The sequence below is a fragment of the Rhincodon typus genome, chromosome 4, assembly GCF_021869965.1.
Source record: "Rhincodon typus isolate 14 chromosome 4, sRhiTyp1.1, whole genome shotgun sequence".
NCBI lineage: Eukaryota > Metazoa > Chordata > Chondrichthyes > Orectolobiformes > Rhincodontidae > Rhincodon > Rhincodon typus.
Genome location: NC_063335.1, coordinates 60790705 through 60812315, shown reverse-complemented (window position 1 = coordinate 60812315; position 21611 = coordinate 60790705). Strand labels below are relative to the sequence as shown.

Below are 21611 nucleotides of genomic sequence, written 5' to 3'. Positions count from 1 at the left end.
AATGCTGGACCAGTAATCCAGGGACTAGACAACATTGTGGGGACACGAGTTCGAATCCTGCCATGGCAGATGGTGGAATTTGAATTCAATAAATATGTGGAATTAAGAGTCTAATGATGACCGTGAATCCATTGTCGATTGTCAGGAAAAACCCATCTGGTTCACTAACATCCTTTAGGGAAGGAAACTGCCATCCTTACTTGGTGTGGCCTACATGTGACTCCAGCAATGTGGTTGACTCTTAACTGCCCCTGGGCAATTAGGGATGGGCAATAAATGCTGCCCAGCCAGTGATGCCATCATCCCGTGAATGGATAAAGGATACCACCATCACCATCCCTGGATATGTCCTGTCTCACCGGCAGGACAGACCCAGCAGAGGCAAGGGGCGGGGTGGGGGTGGGGTACAGTGGTATACAGTTGGGAGGGTGTTGCTCTAGGAGTCTTCAACATTGACTCCGGACCCCATGAAGTCTCATAGCTTCAAGTTAAACATGGGGAAGGAAACCTCATGCTGATTACCACATACCATCTTCCCTCAGCTGATGAATCAGTACTCCTCAATGTTGAACAACACTTAGAGGAAGCACTGAGGATGGCAAGAGCACAAAATGTACTCTGGGTGGCGGATTTCAATGTCCACCACCAAGAGTGGCTTGGCAGCAGTACTACTGATTGAGCTGGTCGGGTCCTATAGGACATAGCTGCTAGACTGGGTCTGCAGCAGGTGGGGAGGGAACCAACAAGAGGGAAAAACAGACTTGACCTCATCCTTACTAATCTGCCAGCTGCAGTTGCATCTGTCCATGACCGTATCGGCAAGAGTGACCATCGCACAGTTCTTATGGAGACGAAGTCCTGCCTTCACATTGAGAACAATCTCCATTGTGTTGTATGGCACTATCACCGTGCTAAATGGGACAGGCTTCACACAGATCTAGCAACTCAAGACTGGGCATCCATGAGGTGATGTGGGCATCGACAGCAGCAGAATTGTACTCCAGCACACTCTGTAACGCCATGGCCTGGCATACGCCCCCACTCAACCATTACCATCAAGCCAGGGGATCAACCCTGGTTCAATGAAGACTGCAGGAGGGCATGCCAGGAGCAGAACCAGGCATACCTGAAGATGAGGTATCAACCTGGTGAAGCCACCAAACAGGACTATTTGCATGCCAAACAGCGAAATCAGCAAGTGATAGACAGAGCTAAGCGATTCCACAACCAACGGATCAGATCTAAGTTCGGCAGTCCTGCCACATCCAGTCGTGAATGGTGGTGGACAATTAAACAATTCACCGGAGGAGGAGGCTCCACAGATATCCCCATCCTCAATGATGGAAGAGCCCAGCACATCAGTGCAAATGATAAGGCTGAAGCATTTGCAGCAATTTTCAGCTTGAAGTGCCAAGTGGATGATCCATCTCGGCCTCCTCCAGTGGTCCCCAGCATTACAGATACCAGTCTTCAGCCAATTTGATTCACTTCATGTGATATCAAGAAATGGTTGGAGATACTGGATACTGCAAAGGCTACCGGCCCTGACAACTTTTGGGCAATAATACTGAAGACTTGTGCTCCAGAACATGCTGCTCCCCTAGCCAAGCTGTTCCAGTACAGTTACAACACTAATATCTACCCGACAATGTGGAACATTGCCCAAGTATGTCCTGTACACAAAAAGCAGGACAAATCCAACCCGGCCAATTACCGGCCCATCAGTCTCCTCTCGACCATCAGTAAAGTGATGGAAGGTGTCATCAACAGTGCTATCAAGCAGCACTTTCTCAGCGACACCCAGTTTGGGTTCTGCCAGGGCCACTCAGCTCCTGATCGCATTACAGCCTTGGTTCAAACATGGACAAAAGAGCTGAATTGCAGAGGTTAAGTGAGAGTGACAGCCCTTGATATCAAGGCTGCATTCAACTGAATGTGGCATCAAGGAGCCCTGGCAAGACTGGAATCAATGGGTATCAGGGGACAAACACTCCGGTGATTGGAGTCATACCTGACACATAGGAAGATGGTCATGGTTGTGGGAGGTCAATCATCTCAGCTCCAGAACATCTCTGTAGGAGTTCCTCAGGGTAGTGTCCTAGGCCCAACCATCTTCAGTTGCTTCATCAATGACCTTCCCTCCATCATAAGGTCAGAATTGGGGATGTTCGCCGAGGATTGCACAATGTTCAGCACCATTCGTGACTCCTCAGATACTGAAGCAGTCCATGTTCACATGCAACAAGATCTGGACAATATCCAGGCTTGGGCTGACAAGTGGCAAATGATATTTGCACCACACAAATGCCAGGCTATGACCATCACCAACAAGAGACAATCTATCCACCGCCCCTTGACATTCAATGGTGTTACCATCACAGAATCCCCCACTATCAACTTCCTGGGGGTTACTATTGACCAGAAACTCAACTGGACTCACCATATTAACAGAGTGGCTACAAGACCGGGCCAGAAGCTGGGAATACTGCAGCGAGTAACTCACCTCCTGACTCCTCAAAGCCTGTCCACCATCTACAAGGCACAAGTCAGAAGTGTGATGGAATACTCCCCACTTGCCTGGATGAGTGCAGCCTCAACAACACTCAAGAAGCTTGACAACATCCATGACAAAGCAGCCCACTTGATTGGCACTACATCTACAAGCATTCACTCCCTCCACCAACGATGCTCAGTAGCAGCAGTGTGTTCTATCTACAAGATGCACTGCAGAAATTCACCAAAGATCCTCAGACAGCACCTTCCAAACCCACGACCACTTCCATCTAGAAGGACAAGGGCAGCAGATATATGGGAACACCACCACATCCAAGTTTCCCTCCAAGTTACTCACCATCCTGACTTGGAAATATATCGCCGTTCCTTCACTGTTGCTGGGTCAAAATCCTGGAATTCCCTCCCTAATAGCATTGTGGGTCAACCCACAGCAGGTGGACTGCAGCAGTTCAAGAAGGCAGCTCACCACCATCTTCTCAAGGGCAACTAAGGATGGGCAAGAAATGTTGGCCAGCCAGTGATGCCCACATCCCACAAATGAAAAAAAATGTTATACTGGCAGCCATTCATCAATTGGCTTGTTACAGTGCAAACACTTTTACATGGAAGATGCCCAATTGTGTAAACAAAATTTTAAAAAAATGATCTGATTTCACTCCTAAAAATATACTTGTTAGTTTTGAATGAAAGAGCAAAAATTTAAATGAAACACAAGATTTTAAACATTATTTTGCAGTTAACTTTATTTGAATATGTACAATTAGGCAGATGAGATTATTTTTTGTTAACATTTAATGAAAATTAGACAACAGTTAATAGTTCGAGAAGAAAGTGCACAAAGAAGGCATACAATTCATTTTGATAATCTCATCTCAACCAAAGGCAAGATATATCTGCAAGTAAGATCTAGGTTGCAGGTAGCCTGTTCTTGTTAAACTAAACAGTAAAAAACACCTGTACATTCTAAGCAACACAGTACACTTAAATACGAGAACAGAGGCAGTCTTTCTGATCGGATGACTAAATTCTCATAAATCCACCATATCTCTTTTCAAGTTCAGGGACTTCTTTGGAATAAATTTCACCATCTTCATCAGAAGAAATGAGAGCATCGTTCCGACGTTTCATAAATCCACCATACCTTTTTTGGTAATCTGGTTTACCAAATCTTCTCATGAAGCCCCCATATCTTTTTTGCAATTCTGTTAAGCCTTCTAATTCAGAGATTCTCTTGAATCCATTCATGAATCCTCCATATCGTTTCGTGATTTTGCCATGGTTGTCAGAGTTGTTGTTGTCTAGATAATGCTTCTGTTCGTTAAGCTCACTTAAGTTGAGCAGCTCTCGCAGAATGGCAGCAGATTCTACCGACGAAGGGCTCTCAATGTCCTTCTTCATAAACCCTCCATATCTCTTACTCAATACCTCTCTTCCTTTATTTTCATCATCAACTTCGGAAAAGTACATATCATTGCTGTCTGCTTTTTTCATGAAACCTCCATAACGCTTCATGAAGCCACCATATTTTTTACTCAAAAGGAGGTGTTGTTCTTCCTTTCCTTTGTCACTCTCAGGAGAACTTTGAATGTCATCATAGGGTTTGTTGACTTCCTCTAGCTCCTTACACATCCCCCATGCCTTTCCTGATGGCAGTTTACCTTCACACTCTAATGTACAACTCTGAAATAAAATAACATTTGTGAATCAAAGAATAGAGAATTCATACTGAAAAGCAGCATGACGGACAAGTGAGGGTGACACCAATAACCTAACAAGTTCCTATATATTAATTAAAATGGGATAGCAGTTCTGGCAGCATCTGTGGGCAGAGAAACAATGTTAATTCTTAAAGTCAAAAATGATTCTTCTCCTGAAGGAAGGTAGAAATATCATGGGTTTTTTTGTTGTTGAAAGGAGAAAAGAAGAATGAATGAAAGGAAAGCTCTGGAATAGGGTAGAATGTAAGAGAGATGAAATGACAAAGCTGTCATGGAACAAATGGCAAAAGGAATGGAAATAGTTGTAGCAAAAAAAGACTTTTTTACAGAGTGACCATAAAAGGCAGCATAATTAACAATTCTGCCCAAAAACAAGAACATGAAACTCAAGTTACAGACCAGCACATGGTAAAAATAAATGAAAATGGAAAACAGAGTACAATGTCTGAAATTTTTGAATTCAGTTTTGATTTCAAAAGTCTGTGAAGTGCCTAATTGGAAGTGGAATTCATGTTAACAACCATTACATTAATTTTGTTTTGTTCCATGACATCTTTTCACTTAATTTCTCCCATCCTCTACTCTGTCCCAGACCTCTTCATTCCCATTTTCAATGGCATAACAGCCAACACATTTTAACCTTACTTCACTTCTCAAAAAGAGACATATTCAACTTTAAACATAAACTTTATTTCTCTCTCTCCAGATTCTGCCAGATGTGCTGAGCATTTTTAGCACTTTTATGTTTTTATTTCAGGTTTCTAGCATCCACAATGTTTTACTTTTATACTGCATATTAATGCTGTTATTTTTTCTTCTTTGGAGTCATTTGAACAACTAGGCTCTGCCTGTAAAAGCAGAGCATGGTTGCTACCATCCATTGGTTTTTGATTACCTAATCCAACCAGACCTATTTTCTTCTAACTTCCTTTTTCAGATATCTAACTGCAAATATTGACTGGATAACATTCCATAAATTGGGTGAGGGTTAGTAATTCCTTAGAAACAACTTCAACATTGTTCAATTGTCCTAATATTAACATCCAGTTTACTTTGGGCATCTGATAAATATGTACATAAACTCATCCAACCGAGATGTAGCAGAAAATGAATGCACGTGAATAACTTCGCTGACTATTGACTTGAGATTAATATGACTGATCTTATTTCATGTTATCTGAACCCTTCCATTTAACTGTTGTTTTACATCACATTAAATATGCTACTTTCAAATATGTTTTACACATACCTATTTTGCACTTTTGTTTAAAAGAAAGTGGGAGAATATGCATGTGCTAGTTGGTTAAATATTTGCTGATTGTAAAGGTTTTCTATAAAATGAGGTTTGATAATCTAGATCCAATTCTCAAGAAAACTGCATACATTGACTGGCAATCCATTGACTCAGAACTCTGCTAAGGAGGGGAATAAATAGTGGGGGTACTTTTTTCTATGGTTGGGCATTATCTAGTTAGATATCACTTAATCTTGATTACTGCAAGATATTTCATGAGCTAACACTGAAATCTTTCATCCTAAAAGTCACAAATACCATACCTAGATCAGAGAGAAAGCTAATGAGTTTACAGTCTTGGAATCTAATTTTCCAGAGGTGCAGGATACAGCCCAGCTTCAGCAATAGGCATCACACAGGCTTGCCACATGTTTAACTTCCTTATAATTAGGAAAAGTACAGTTAGCCATGAATTAAATGTTTGTAAAGCAAGTAAACAATTACCATTTAGCTAAGATGATTTGAAAATTGAACTTAATTTCTAGACATGATTTCTGACATTCTTCCTTTCCCTAATACAGATGCAATTGCTTAAAACCAAGAAGTTGACCATTAATGAAAACGGTATTATAATGAAGAATTGTGAACTAGACTTCGTCTAGAAACCTGAAACAATAAACTGGTTATGCGCAATTGGCAGACATTGCCTCAGTACCATCATCATGAGCAGCTAGTAGCTTATCTTCAATGCTCAGCATAAAGCCTGTTTTCAATTGGTTTTTACTCATACAGAGAATCCTTTGCAAGAAGAGCTTGTTTGTCACTGAAATTGCAAAGTGCAGGCCTCAAATAGGCCACAGAGACTGCTAAGGGATCTGCAAGATGTATGATTCGACCTTTGATTAATTATAACTTTCCCCTTTATCTTTTCAACTGTTTCAAGATAAATGGCAAACAAAAACAAAAATTGCAGGTAAAGCTCAGCAGATCTGGCAGCATCTGTGAAATCAGAGTTAATGTTTAGGGTCTAATGGCCCTTCCTCAGAACTGATAGTAGCTAGGTAAAAGTTGTCTTTTTTATGAAGAAGATAGGGTAGGGGGAGGGGGTAATGAGTAAACGATAGGTGGAGATGGAGCCCAAGGAGAGAGGGAAGAACAGTTGGACAGACAAAGGAGTGGATAATGAGTAGCCTAGGAGAATGAATAGCCACTAATGACTTCAACATACCATCATGTTCCGTGGCCAACATCTCTATCTCAGGCTTGCTGCAGTGCTCCAGTTTATCTCAGCTGGAAGAACAGCACCTCATTTTCCACTTGGGAGCTCTACAACCTTCTGGACTCAATATTGAGTTCAACAATTTTAGGGCTTAAGGCAAATTCTCCCATGTCCTTACCCCAACTCGCACACTCCAGGCCTTGTTATCGCATGGTCTGCTATTACAAACATCCCATTGTTAGCCACTAATAGTCCCCATGAGTAGCTATTTCTTCTCCTAGGCTAATCATTATCCACTCTTTGTCTGTCCAACTGTTCTGTCTCCTTGTGCTCTATCTCCAACTATTGTTTATTCCTTAACCCCCAGCCCCACCCTATCTTCTGCATAAAAAACATTTTCCTAGCTACCATTAGTTCTGAGGAATGGTCACTGTACCTGACACTTTAACTCTGATTTCTCTCCACAGATGCTGCCAGGTTTGCTGAGCTTTTCCAGCAATTTCTGTTTTTGCTTCTAATTTCCGCAATTCTTTCAGTTTTTATCAAGATAAACGAAATTTGGTCAACTGTTAGTGATATAGTAATCTTCATCCTATTCTGCTACATTAATGGGTGAATGTCTGTAAATGAACTCTTTACCTGGTGGGAAGTGTTTTCATGTTGTAAACGCAAGCCAAGTACACTCAACAAGATTCTGACTACACATTGTTTTAACCAACTTGGTTTCCTCTCTTGCCGAATGTATTCCCCCATCTCTATGGATCCATATTCAGTCTAAGAATCGAGTCGTATTTACCAATGAATATCGCTAACGTCTTGGGAAAGTTCACCTCCTCCCCTCTCTCTGGCCTGATTGGCATTTATTACCCATGTCTACAATGTGGTGGTGGGTCTTTTAATTCTCACTACATCATATACATGGAAAAAAAATTTGGAACTTGCGTTTTCAGGTGAAGCATTAATGTTCAGATATAGATACATTTGATTTCCAGACATCGTTCTCTCCATGTTATTTAAATGTGTAACCCTGACAAGACTTAATGCTGTGCACCAATCAGTCAACCTGTTTCTGATACACTTCCATAAGAGAGAAATGTGACAGTAAGTCAGAAGACTACAGATTGGTGTAGCAAACATCTGGTTGCAGGTTTTTTTTAGAAATTGATGATTTCCATGTTAATGATTGTGGGTACTTTGCCTTCCAGTACCACTTCCTGAAAAATGTTATCTTTTCAATCTGCATGGTTAATAGAAGATTGCTACAATCCCTATATTTTATACACAAAAACAGAAATTGCTGGAGAAACGTTTTTGAAGGGGCTCTGAACTCAAAATGTTAACGGTTTTTTTTGCCACAGATGCTGCTAGACTTGCTGAATTTCTCTAGCTATTTCTGTTTGTGTGTTTCAGATCTCCCAGTTCTTAATTTTATCCTATATTTTACAATCTACCACATTTCTTGCAGTCTGCTGATAGGTTTCCAAGGTCTTCTGCTTTCAGGTGAAATATATAAATATTGTTATATTAAATATCGTAAACCCTCCACAATGTATAATTTTTTTCCTAAATGTTCATAAAGCCATCCTAAATTAACGCTAGCTTGTATCATCTCTTGGTATCATACTAATCATTGGTTGAGAGCCAATACAGCATAGAGCTAGAGGAACACAGCAGATCAGGCAGCATGGGAGGAACTAAAGTCCAGGTTTTGGCTTTCCACCCTTCAGCAGGATTGGGTAGGGGAAGGGAGTTCTGAAATAAATGGAGGGAGGGTGTGGGGCTGGGGAAGGTAAGTGAGATGGTGAAAGGTGAATGCTAGTAGGGGTTAGTGAAGATTGGTCAGTGGGAAGGGTGGGATGGATAGGTGAGAAAGAAGGTGAGCAGGTTGTGTCAGGTCAAGGAGGCAGGAATGAGGGGGAGGGTTCCACATGGGATGAGGTCCTGGGTGGGGAGATTTTGAAAGTGGTGAATTCTATGTTGAGGCCATCAGGCTATGAGCTCTGAGGTGGAATACCAGGTGTTGTTCCTTCAGTTTGGGTTTGGCGCATTTGTGACACTGGAGGAGGCCCCAGGATGGACATGTCACGAAGGGAGTGGGAGGCGGAGTTAAAATGGTTCGCAACAGCTAGCAGTGAACACTGTGAGTCTAATGACTGCGGGTCCACCCCAAGTGCTCCTGGTAAAGTAGGCTGAGAATGCGCATGGGGTCAGCATCTACACCTTGGGGCATACCGCCGCTCATACATTGTGACTCCGCATTCTAAACACTAGGGGATATACCACCCAACGATTTTCACCTTGAATTTAGATGCCCATTATCTGAGTTAAAAACATGCTTCATCACTTGCACAGTAGAGAATGTCCACTGTATTCGAGTTTGCATACAGCTTTTCTCCAAAAATAGTCATTAATATGTATGTGGCCAGGAGCAAAATGAAATCCCGCCCATCCATCTACGGAAAGGCTGGAGTGGGGCAAAGTCAGATTTATCGAAGAATTGGTTGTATTTATTTCCTAGTCTTAACGAAACAGTCCGGGAACAAAAAAAAGAGTTGATTACTAAACGCAATTTTTTTGTTTAGATCTAATGCGTAAGCCTTTTTATTCTTGCGGGTCAGAGATGTTGGCAATTATTAGGAGAAAACCGAAATGTAATATTTGCCCAGGGTCCTCCCTGTGAAGGGCTGAACTGCGTGGCATTCCACGGTTAACTTGCTGCAATTAGTCACAGTCCGCGATAGTTGGCGCCTCTGGAACTTCGGAAAGTCTCCAGTTCTGCTCCTGGTGCCTTTGGAGACTTTAAGCTTTTGTCTTTGGTGTCAGATATGCAGCGGGATGTTTAATCATTACATCCTTATCATTACAGTGGTAAAGTAATAGCTGTGAATGGCAACTTTACAGAATGGTGGCTTTCTCTCTTTCAGTTTTTGTCGCGATATCTTTTAAGTTCCTTTCCCATATTCTCATCCGTTCAGATATACGGAGCCCTGAAACGGGGCATTCTTCGCGATAACTTTAGTCAAAGAGTATACCCACCCACCCCCTCAAGCACCTTTCATTGCTAACTCAGAGAGGGCTACTGTTTCAAAATCGTCACTTCGGTTAAAACAAACGGGAGTTAATGTGGAAATCAGTCAATGGACTTGCCAAAAACTAACTACATGAGATCCCACATTTCCATTCTGTGGGTACACGGACACAAGCGACCTTCTGTAACTAGCTTTTGGTCATGATTTGGAGGTGCCGGTGCTGCCAGGTTAGAAGTCACACGACACCAAGGTATAGTCCAACGAAGGGGTAGCACCTCGAAAGCTTGTGATTTCGAGTTAACCTGTTGGACTATAACCTGGTGTCGTGTGAGTTCTGACCAGCTTTTGGTCGATAACATGAACTTCACGGTGAAATTTGGGTCACACATCGGGGTTTCCCGAAGCGGACAGCATGACTCATTTCGAGGTGAGGGATGCGGAATGAGTGGCGGGGGAGTTTAAACTCACCAGCGGGTTAAACTCTGTCAAATGACCGGTCAAATGGTAGGCGCAGTAAGCACAGTCCTTGTCACAGTCTGCCCCGACCACCATCATGGAGGCACACAAGACCAACACCAGGCAATGGCACTTCCACAGTAACGCCATGAGCTGCAAATATAGGACAAAACAAAACACACTCAGTGGAGATACTCAAATGTATGCCTTCATCAAACCTTAAGCTTCATTCTGCATTAGTTCAAACATATTTCAAACCTTCACAACGCGTCAATAAGTAAAATCACAAACGACATTCAGTTTGGGATATTTTCTGTTCTATCTACAGGTTGCATAAATATTCCAGCTTTTATAGAAGTAGACCCACAAATAGCCATTTCGTAAAAGGAAGGTATTTATCGGGGGAGGTTCTGTTAATCGGCCAGACCGCCACCACCCCTCCTCCCTCAACAGTACAAGCTATATTCAAGACAATTTTTCAGTATCTGGCAATTGTGTGATCGTAATAGAACAAGATACTTAGACAGCCATTCCGCAGCAACGCAGTCTGTCAAATGTAAATACATTGCAAAATTGGAGATTAATAAAGGATGAAAATTCGGTTTTCATTTCATTCTATTCCCCGCCATCTCAATCCAAAGAAGAGTTCATATCGAACTTGCTCTTCACTCCAAACGCACTACATTCACCATGCTAAATGATCAAATGTTGCGTGGTTATTTCGAATACAAAATCGCAATTGGTTCAATACAGTCACAGAATATTGCAGTTTCAGTGAATTTTCGCAGTTGTATTTGTACCAGAAACAGAAGGGTGAGTTCCAAAAGACAAACTGTCTTGCCTTACCTGTGTTGTAGCCTCTCTGAAAATGAAACTGGTCTGAAACTGGAAGTAGCTTTTCCGCCTCTTGCAGACTTCAGCTGGTATTTATAGAGGAATGCGTCGATCTCCGCAGACGACTTAGCAAACAGACAAAATAGCCTGCAGTTATTGCAAGCAGTTCGCCAGTCTATTGATAGCCGAGTCGCCCGCGCGCTTTTAAGCAGAGGCGGGTCACTGTGGGTAATTGTCAATCCTTATCCAAGCTGTCTTGTTGCCAACATTTACAACGCTCGGATGGAAACTACGCTATCACAAGAAGCAACAATCCAGTTGTCTGGAAAGTCCCATGACGTAAAACACCAGGACTTTCGATGACACATTTGCCACCTGCGGGACAAATAGAGTGCAGGATCTGGTGGGAGAACAAGAAGTTGGATTTGTAATTGAGGGATGATCGATGACCACTGTTTTTTGCAAATTGTGTAAAATAAGACATTCACATACCGATGTCAAACCCTAACATTCGCCTCTCTAAGACAGATCAGAAAACTACGGAAAAGCAACAAGTGAGGCGGACGTGTCACTTCGTGAAATGTTTCTGGAGGGTTAGCATTCAATGTTCATGAATGTCAGAGCTAGTGCGGCTCAAAAGGTTTGTGAGTCCTTGGTTGGATTTAAAAATATCAAACGATACGTTAAAAAAACATGTAAAGTCCGATCAGTTATTTTGGTAATGAATTAACATGTTATATCTGGGAATATCACCTGACTCAATGCAGGAATGCATTCAGATAGATATAAACGATCGCATATTTAGTGTGAAGATCTGTCAAGCAAATAGATTGTGGACTTCATTTAACTTATTTAGAAAGATATATTTTGCGAACGGTGGCTCAGTGGTTAGCACTGCTGCCTCACAGCGTCAGGAACCCGGGTTCGATTCCAGCCTTGGGTAACTGTCTCTGTGGAGTTTGCACATTCTCTCCGCGTCTGCGTGGGTTTCCTCCGGGTGCTCCGGTTTCCTCCCACAGTCCAAAGATATACAGGCTAGGTGGATTGGACATGCTAAATTGCCCGTAGTGTTGAGGGATGTGTAGATTAGGTGGGTTATAGGGGGATGGGTCTAGGTGGGATGCTTCAAGGATCGGTGTGGACTTGTCCTACACTGTAGGGATTCTATGACAATTCCTTGAAGGTGGACTCCATTCGAAAGCCCTCAACCAAGTTAGCTTTATATTTTAACCGCACCTTGCCTCTTTAACACACCAGCCTGTTCCCTGAAAAACATCTCCGTCTGAGGCTTGCTGCAGCGTTCCAGCAAAGCTCAGCGCAAGCCGGAAGAATAGCACCTCATTTTCCGCTTGGGGACCCTGTAGCTCTCCGGACTCAACATCGAGTTCAATAATTTTAGTCCCCAACCACAAACACTACGGCGTTGTTATTACGTAGTCTGCCATTTCACACTACCTACTGTTAGCCACCAACAGTCTTCAGTAACAGCTATATACTCGCCTGGCCAGATCGTTATCCACTCCTTTGTCTGCCCAACTGTTTTCTCTCTCCCTGGGCTCTATCCCTTCCTATCGCTTACACCCCACCCCCATCCCCCACCCCATCTTCTGCATATAAACCGACATTTTCCTAGCTACATCAGTTCTGAGGAAGGGCCACCGGATCTGAAATGTTAACTGATTTCTCTTCACAGATGCTGCCAGACCTGCTGACCTTTTCCAGCAACGTTTGTTTTTGTTTGTGCAGAGTCTAACTGTTGTGTGTTGGTAACTGGCGACCATAATAATTGTGGAGAAGGTCGCCAAAAATCACTCATGACGAAAAGATGAAACTATTAAAGAAGTATGATTTATGATGCAGTACCAACTGATCGTTGTTACCCAGCAGTCGGTCAGCACCGTTCGCGTATTCTCACCAATCTATGAAACATATGCACCCCAACATCTGAGCTCAGGCGTTCAAGAGTTCTCAGTCCATCCGGGGCTTTAGTTCGTTGAAGTGCTACGATTAAAAGCCACAGGGAGCTACGTCAATGGTCAGTTTAGCGTTAGAACTGCGTGCATTGCTAGACTTTGGACAATTAAGTGTGAAGTAAAATAAAACGCGCGCGTTCTTGATCAAAGGGGCACCGTGACTACGTCGAGGAAGTTACCAGAGCTACTGCTGTGAGATTGGGAATGCAACAGTGATATGCTATTGATTTTCCAGAATGAAGGGTGAATGCGCCAAATTCTAATCGCCTTCTTAACGATTCGTGTAAGTGACTGTGTACGGACCAATCAATCATTTCCTGAGCAGATTTCTGGGGAGATCCTCAATGCCTTCTTTGCGGAAGCAGCAGCGTATAGCAGGACCATGTAGCAGCGTGTTTGGCATTCATTTGGGAGTGGCACACACAGGTCAGAGAATTTACATCGCTGTTTTCGTACTTTTCAAACAGTGTCACTATCTGTACGAGAGGATTTTGCGAAGCTGTTGTACAGTTGGGCAACTGGAAAGCAGAGAGGCGTAACCCACCTGGAAAGTTTAATGGAATTCCCAATATAGAGGACTAATAGCCTTGTTTCCCTCTACTCTGACCTTGCCAATCCTTGTTACTAGACTGGCTCCAAGCCGCTTTAACAGCCTGGATCCAACCTGATTTCACTTGCAAATTGGAGAAATTGCACCTGCATTGTGAGGTAGTGGGCGCCAACACGGAAAAGGCGGCTCTATGTAGTATTTGAGGATAATCGTGTTAGTTTTTACAGTTTTATTATATTAATAAAAACAAACGCCTAAAATGCTAACCGATGTCACAAGAACAATTCTAATTCCAAAGACTGTTTTCGCCCAAATAAAAAAGTTGCAGTGTACAGTCTTTCAATTTTATGCGGTTTTACAATTCGCATTCATGTGAATTAACGTCTGTGTAGCTCAATATATTTATAATTCCTAAGGAGACAGGCTAGCATTTAGCATCCCCCCCCCCCCAGTTCTATTTATTTGAAACACAAGGGAGGGCATAACAGTGTGCATTAGAAGATTGGCAATACTGTTGCCTGGAGTAGCACCAAGTATGCTTAAAAATGAGGTGTCAACCTGGTGAAGCTACCAAACTGGATGACTTGTGTGTCAAACAGCATAAGCAGCAAGTGATAGACAGAAACTAAGGAACCCACAACCAATGAGTTATATCTAAGCTCTGCAGTCCTGCCCCATCCAGTTGTGAATGGTGGTGGACAATTAAACAACTCAGTGGAGGAGGAGGGTCCACAAATATTCCTATCCTCAAAGATGAAAGAGTCCAATACAAAAGATAAAGTGCAAAAGATAAGGCTGAAGCATTCACAACCATCCTTAGTCAAAAGTGCCAAATCAATGATCCATCTCTGCCTCCACCAGTGGTGAACAGCATTACAGGTACTAGGCTTCAGCCAATTCAATTTACTCCATGTGATATCAAGATACATTTGGAGGCACTGGATACTGCAAAGGCTATGGGCCCTGACAACATTATGGCAATAGTGCTGAAGACTTGTGCTAGCCAAGCTCTTTCAGCACAATTACAACACTGGTATGTATCTACCCAATAATGTGGAAAATTGCCCAGGTACATCCTGTACACAAAAAGCAAGTCAAATTCACCTGGCCAATTATGGCCCATCAGTCTACTGTCAATCATCAGTAAAGTGATCGAAGGTGTCATCTACAGTGCTATTAAGTAGCACCTGCTCAGCAATAACCTGCTTAATGATGCTCAGTTTCAATTCTGCCAAGGCCACTCAGCTCCTGACCTCATTACAGCCTTTGTTCAAGCTGAATTCAAGCTCAAAGAGCTGAATTCCAGAGTTGAGGTGAGAGTGACAGTTTTTGTCATCAAGGTCTCATTCAACTGAGTGTGGCGTCAAGGACCCTGAGCAAAATTGTGATCATGAATATTAGGGGCAAACTCTCCACTGGTTGAAATCATTCCTAGCACATAGGAAAATGGTTGTGGTTGTTGATGGTCACCCATCTCAGCTCCAGGACATCTCTGCAGGGTACCTCAGGTCTAAGGTCCAACCATCTTCAACTGCTTTATCAATGATCTTCCCTCCATCATAAAGTTAGAAATGGGAATGTTCGTTAACCATTGCACGATGTTCAGCACCATTCGCGACTCCTCAGATACTGAAGCAGAAACGAAGGGTAGATTGGGTGGCTGCTTCGCAGAACAATTATGTTCTGCTCGCAAAAAAGACCCTGAACTACCTGTTGTCTGCCACTTTAACACACCACCCTATTCCCTGGACAATAACTCTGTCTCTGGCTTGTTGCAGGATTCCAGCGAAGTTCAATGCAAGCTGGAAGAACAACACCTCATTTTCTGCCTGGGGACCCTGTAGCCCTCCAGACTCAGTATCGAGTTCAATAAATTTAGGGCCTAAACTCTCCCATGTCTTAACCCCCTACCCCACAAAACTGGGCCTTGTTATCACATAGCCTGCCTTTATACACTACCTATTGTTAGTCACTAACAGCTCCTATTAACACTATTCACCCTCCTAGCCAGATTGTTATTAACTCCTTTGTCTATCCAACCACTCTCTCTTCGGGTTCTATCCTATCATTTACTCTCTACCCCATCCCCCTCCATATTTTCTGCATATAAACTGACGTTTTCCCAGCTACCATCAGTTCTGAGGAAGGGTCACCGGACCCAAAATGTTAACTCTGATTTTCTTCTTCACAGATGCTGCCAGACCCGCTGAGCTTTTCCAGCAACATTTGTTTTTGTTACCGAAGCAGTCCATGTTCAAATGCAACAATATCTGGACAATTTCCAGGGTTGAACTGGCAAGTGTTGAGTAAGATCCAACCCACACAAATGCCAGACAATGACCATCTTCAATAATCTATTCACCATGCCTTGATGGTGTTACCATCACTGAATTGTCCACTATCAACATCCATGGGGTTACTATTGACCAGAAACTCAATTGGACTGTCCACATAATCAGAGTAGCTACAAGAACAGGTCAGAGGCTAGGAATACTGTGGCAAGTAACTCACCTCCTGACTTCTCAATACTTGAACACCATCTACAAGGCATAAGTCAGGAATGTGTTGGAATACTCCCCACTTGCCTGGATGACTGCAGCCCTAAGAACACTCAAGAAGCTTGGCACTATCCAGGACAAAGCAACCAGCTTGATTGGCACCACATCCATTTCCTCCACCACTGACGCTCAGTAGCGGCAGTGTGTATTACCTACAAAATATACTGCAGAAATTCACCAAAAATCCTTTGACAGTACCTTCCAAATTCACGGTTACTTCCATCGAGAAAGATAAGGGCAGCAGATACATGGGAACATCATCACCTTCAAGTTCTCCTCCAAGCCAGTCACCACCCTGACTTGGAAATATATTGCTGTTTCTTCACTGTGCTGAGTCAAAATTATGGAATTATCTACCTAAGGGCATTGTAAGTCACCCTACAGCATGTGGACTGCAATGATTTATGAAGACACCCAGTACGACCTTCTCAAGAACAACTAGCGATGGGCAATAAATACTGGCCAGCCAGTGATGCATATGTTCCATGAGTGAATAAAAAAACAAGCAATGCACAAAAGGTATACAATTAACTGCAAAAGTAAAACTATACCAATTGATAAATAGCAATCTAACTTTGAGATTGGATATTTCCCTTTTGCATTCTTGTACATATGCTAATTTTTGAGGGATGTATAAATTGAGTATTTTTGTTTTTACTACACAATTTCAGTAATTTTACTTAGGAAGGAAACTGCTGTTCTTATCGCGTCTGGCCTAATTGTGACTCTAGGCCCATAGCATTGTGCTAATTGGAGATGGGCAATAAGCCAGCTGATGCCTTCATTCCATGAGCAAATAAAAAATGTTCTTTGGCAATTTAATATTTTATTTGTACTTAATTTTGGCTGTCAATAATAATAGAGGCAGCCGTGATACTGATTGGTTGCAATCTATCAGTAGACAAATGAAAACATTTTTCACACTGTTGCAGAGGATACTAGACTTTTTTTGTGATATTTGGATAGTTTGCATTTGAAGTCTAACTGATGTAGTGGAGGTGAGTGGTGGAAAGAGTGAAACTCAACCATCCAGTAGTGTGTGACTCAATCTCTGTTCATTTAATTGGGAAAATGAATGCATCAACTCCTCTGAAAACTTAATGGAAGAGGGCAATTTAATAGTTGGCATGCAAATTAACTATGGTATATACCAGTTATAGCAATCAATTGCTTGCTATATTTCTGAGTTCAATTAGACCTATTGTAATTTGAAACTGGTAGGTTTCATTCAATCTTCATGTTTGGATTTCAAAGGTTCAGTTTTTAGATCCTTGCAAGCATTGCACAAGCGTGAACAGGTAAATGATTATATGTGACCTTCAATGTAAAGTGAAATTTTCCAAGATGGTCCATTGTTACATTATAAAGCAAAATATGACATGGAGCAACATAAGGCGATGTTAGGTCAGGTGACCAAAATCCTGGTCAAGAAGTAGATTTTAAGGAGTATCTTAAAGGAAAATGACATGTAGAGGTGGGAAGGTATAGAAAGAGAATTCCAGAGCTTAAAGCCAGGTAACTGAAGGCACAGCCATTTGTGTTGTAGCAATTAAAATTGGAGATGTGCAAGAGGTTAAAATAGAGGAAGATTGTAGGACTGAAGAAAATTAAATGATAGGTAAAGGCCATGACTGGACTTGAAAATAAGAATGTGAATCCTAATGTTAAAACAGTGATTAACTAGGAGCCAATGTAGATCAGAAAGTTCAGGGATGATTGGGAAATAGGACTTACAGTGAGGTAAGACATATGTGACAGAATCTTGAATAACCTTAAGTTTACAGAAGGTAGAATGTGGGCGACCAGACGTGCATGCGTACGAGTACTCAGATCTGGAGATAATGGATGCATGAATGATGGTTTCAGCAACAGATGAGCTGAGGCAGGAGTGAAGTTGGGTGATGTCATGGAGATAGAAATATGTGGTCTAAGCTGTGGTGTGAATTAAGGTCCAAAGCTCATCTCTGAATTAAATGTGCCACCAAGGTAGCAAACAGACTGGCTTAACCTCAAGTTGTTGCCAGGGATACATGTGAGGTCAGCAGTCAGACAATGGAGTTTGGAGTAGGGACTGAAAACAATGGCTTCATTCAACATATCTCAATAACAATAAGAACAATCAGTATTCTATGATGTACTTAGGACCCCAGTGGCCATTATAGGTTGGAAATGGTCTGGACATTCTCAATACAAGTTCTGATCAGTTCCATGTTGATAGAGGTGTAAAAGCCCAACAGATAGTTTCATGGGGCCTGAGAATGAATAATTCTCCTCCAAGATATTGAATGATAGAGATATTCACAGTACAAACCATTTGGCCCATTGAGTCCATGTTAGTTTTCTATGGAAAAATCCAGTTGGTACAGTTCCTCTGTTCCATCCCTGTAACCCTGTAACTTTATTTCCTTTAATTTATTTTGAAATCATTGATCATTTTTGGTTTCATTGCCCTCATGAACAGCATCAGGACAGTATGATCATTATCACTTGCTGAATTAAAAAAAAGTTGTTGTTCACATTCTCCATGCAACTCTTTCCCAAAACCTTAAGACTGTGCCCTTGCAAAAATAATATTGTAGGAGCTGACAACACAGTGACTAGATTCACTGCATGTTGTGGCACTGGGCAATTAAGAATTAGGCTTAAATCCTAATCTGTGGTTAATTAACAGTTTTCAGCAGTGCATAAATGCTGATGTTTTTATTGGGCAGACTTCCTGTCAAAGTTGGAGCTTTCTAGACAATATGCAGTAATGTTGTCCACATTTGTGGTAGTTAAATTAGTGGATACAAATTTTCTGCACTTTAAGTCACCTTCTCAGTCACTGCAACTGTTTTGAACCTACTAGTTAATACGCTGCAAATCTGGTCAAGCTGACTGCTGTTAATAAGCCATAGTGCTAACTTTAACCCTGCCAAATGGGTAGGCAGGTTTGCTTTTTGATAAAACAAATTAATGTCACCATTCCTGCTGCCTTCTATGGTTTGTAATTTTGGAAGGCAGGAAGTTTCTTTTTTAAGTCTGCAGTTTGGGTTTTAATTATGCCAGACTTTGCTGTTGGCTTCCTACTTGACGTTGTAGTTTACTTCAACTTCTCTGCTTTGATTATTGTCAGTGATTAGACTGCAGAATATTTTAATCCAGTGGTTTTAGTTTGTAAATATGTGGCCACTGAACTAGATTCATCTGTTTACAGAATCATATCTATTTTTCTACTCCTAGAAAAGCTTTGCGCTTTTTGCTAATAGGCAACAATTATCTTCATATTTCTCGACAAAGACAGCAAAGATTATCTAAAATTCCAGTAACTTTTCCTGCTCACTGTTTTGAGTTTTATGCCAGAAAGTAAGAATGAGGACAGGATCAATAGCAAGTGTTAATTTGACTGGGGAAGATGGATTTAATATAGCCAAAAAAGGAAGTAATCTCTCTGATTGTTGTAACTTTTAACATTGTAGACATAATTCTGGTAATCACTGCTTCAAGAGAAATTGAACATATTTAAGATTTGTCTCAAAGGACTGGCCTGGCTACATCCTGATGAATCGCTGACAATATTGCTACATGGTGCAATCAGAACAATTCTTCCTCACTATCTTGACAAAGTATAGCAGGCATCTTCAAAAAAAAGCGAATGTTTTAAATGTCATGCTTCTGAAAAAGTATTGTGCTATAAATTTATGTACATGCTATTTTTTATTTTCACTATTTCTTGATAAAGTAGATTTTTCTTCAATTAAATGAAATGATCACTGGCTACTAGATATAATTTTAGTTTTTGATTCACAGGGAAGGGGAGCAACACCCAGCCACACATTTACATGTTGTTTATATAATGCCATTAAAATGTGTATTTCAAATAATTTAAAAATAGTTAGTTTTAGAGGAATTAACCTGAAGTGGCAAATGTGAAGGAAGATAACTATGCTGTTATCTTGGCCCCCAAAAAATTATCACTCGTTGAAAGGAAACCATAAAGAATATGTTTGACGACTTGCGTCTAATGCTTTGTCACTCCCTAATGCATGCAAAGAACAGCTACCCAGTACTGACAATATGTTACTATAATAAGTATATATTAAGTAAAACTACATGCAGCAGTTTATTTCACTGCGGTATTTAACAAAGAGACAATCACATATAAACCCATTTTCATCTTTATCATTTCTGACAGCCCTGTACTTGAGTAAAGAATTTATAAGAAACTGAAAGGAAATTTAATGCTGAATATAAAGTAGCATAATCTCTGCTATTTTGTGGCAATGTTTTTTATGGGGATGTTGAGTGAACTCTAATAATTAAATATCTGTCCTGAGCATTAACTACTCTGTTCTTATTTTATGTAATTCACACAATTTCTATTGAAATAAACAGCTAGCGGATTGTTCGGTTAAAAAGTAAAATGCTCAGAAGCAAGTTTCTAGGCGTCCTTCCTGGGATCATCTGCTGCAGTTATTTTGATGGTTGACCAAGCCAATTCTGGAAAAGCAAGTCTGTCACAACTGCCAAAGGTGAAGTTTCCTGAGCTGGTGGTGCAAAATAATTGCTGCTGATCCCTTGTTTGCAAGGCTGGCATCTACCTTGAAGCATTTGAAAAAACACATCATGGCGGTGGCAAACTTCTGACCACAGCTGGTCTTGTCAATCATCTGCCAGGGTTTCCCACTTGTCATGATTGATGTTGGGGCTCTCCATGTCTCTTTTGACAGCATCTTTGAATCGTAGCTTTGGGCGATGTACTGGTCCCTTGCCATGGACTATCTTACATCTAGCATAAGCTTGGGAATGTGGCCATCCTCCATTCTGTGCACATGACCAAGCCTGCAAAGTCTTTCTTTGATTAGTACAAGCATGCACAGCAGGTTTGCCCTAGAAATTAATGGCTGACTGCTTCCAGTAATATATTGTTGTGACTGATCAGTAGTGGAGACCTCAAGATTTAAGAGCAGTGTTGGACTATCTAGCTCATCAAGTCTGTTCCACCATTCAATAAGATCATAGGTAATAATTGTCAACTCACTTTCTTGCCTTTCCGCCATGATGTGTTTTTTCAAATGCTTCAAGGTAGATGCCAGCCTTGCAAACAAGGGATCAGCAGCAATTATCTTGCACCACCAGCTTGGGAAACTTCACCTTTGGCAGTTGTGACAGACTTGCTTTTCCAGAATTGGCTTGGTCAACCATCAAAATAACTGCAGCAGATGATCCCAGGAAGGATGCCTAGAAACTTGCTTCTGAGCATTTTACTTTTTAACTGAACAATCCACTAGCTGTTTATTTCAATAGAAATTGAGTGAATTACATAAAATAAGAACAGAGTAGTTAATGCTCAGGACAGATATTTAATTATTAGAGTTCACTCAACATCCCCATAAAAAACATTGCCACAAAATAGCAGAGATTATCCCTGATTCCCCTACTGATTAAAAATCTATCTATCTCAACCTTGAACAGCCTCAATGTCCCTCTGCGGTAAAAATTCTACAGCTTCACTACTTTCTGAAAGAGGAAATTTCTCTTCAATTT

The 21611-nt window shown here is 41.4% G+C and overlaps 1 protein-coding gene across 1 annotated transcript; it reads right to left on the bottom strand.

Moving 5' to 3' along the window:
- Positions 1-3239: 3239 nt before the first annotated feature.
- Positions 3240-11200, bottom strand: LOC109914702 (proenkephalin-A-B). The gene is made up of 3 exons (XM_020514312.2): positions 11017-11200; positions 10183-10323; positions 3240-4194 (listed from the first exon to the last, which is right to left on the bottom strand). Exons 2-3 carry the CDS (start codon positions 10318-10320, stop codon positions 3535-3537), a joined length of 798 nt encoding a protein of 265 aa, XP_020369901.2. The 5' UTR covers positions 10321-10323; positions 11017-11200; the 3' UTR covers positions 3240-3534.
- Positions 11201-21611: the final 10411 nt, after the last annotated feature.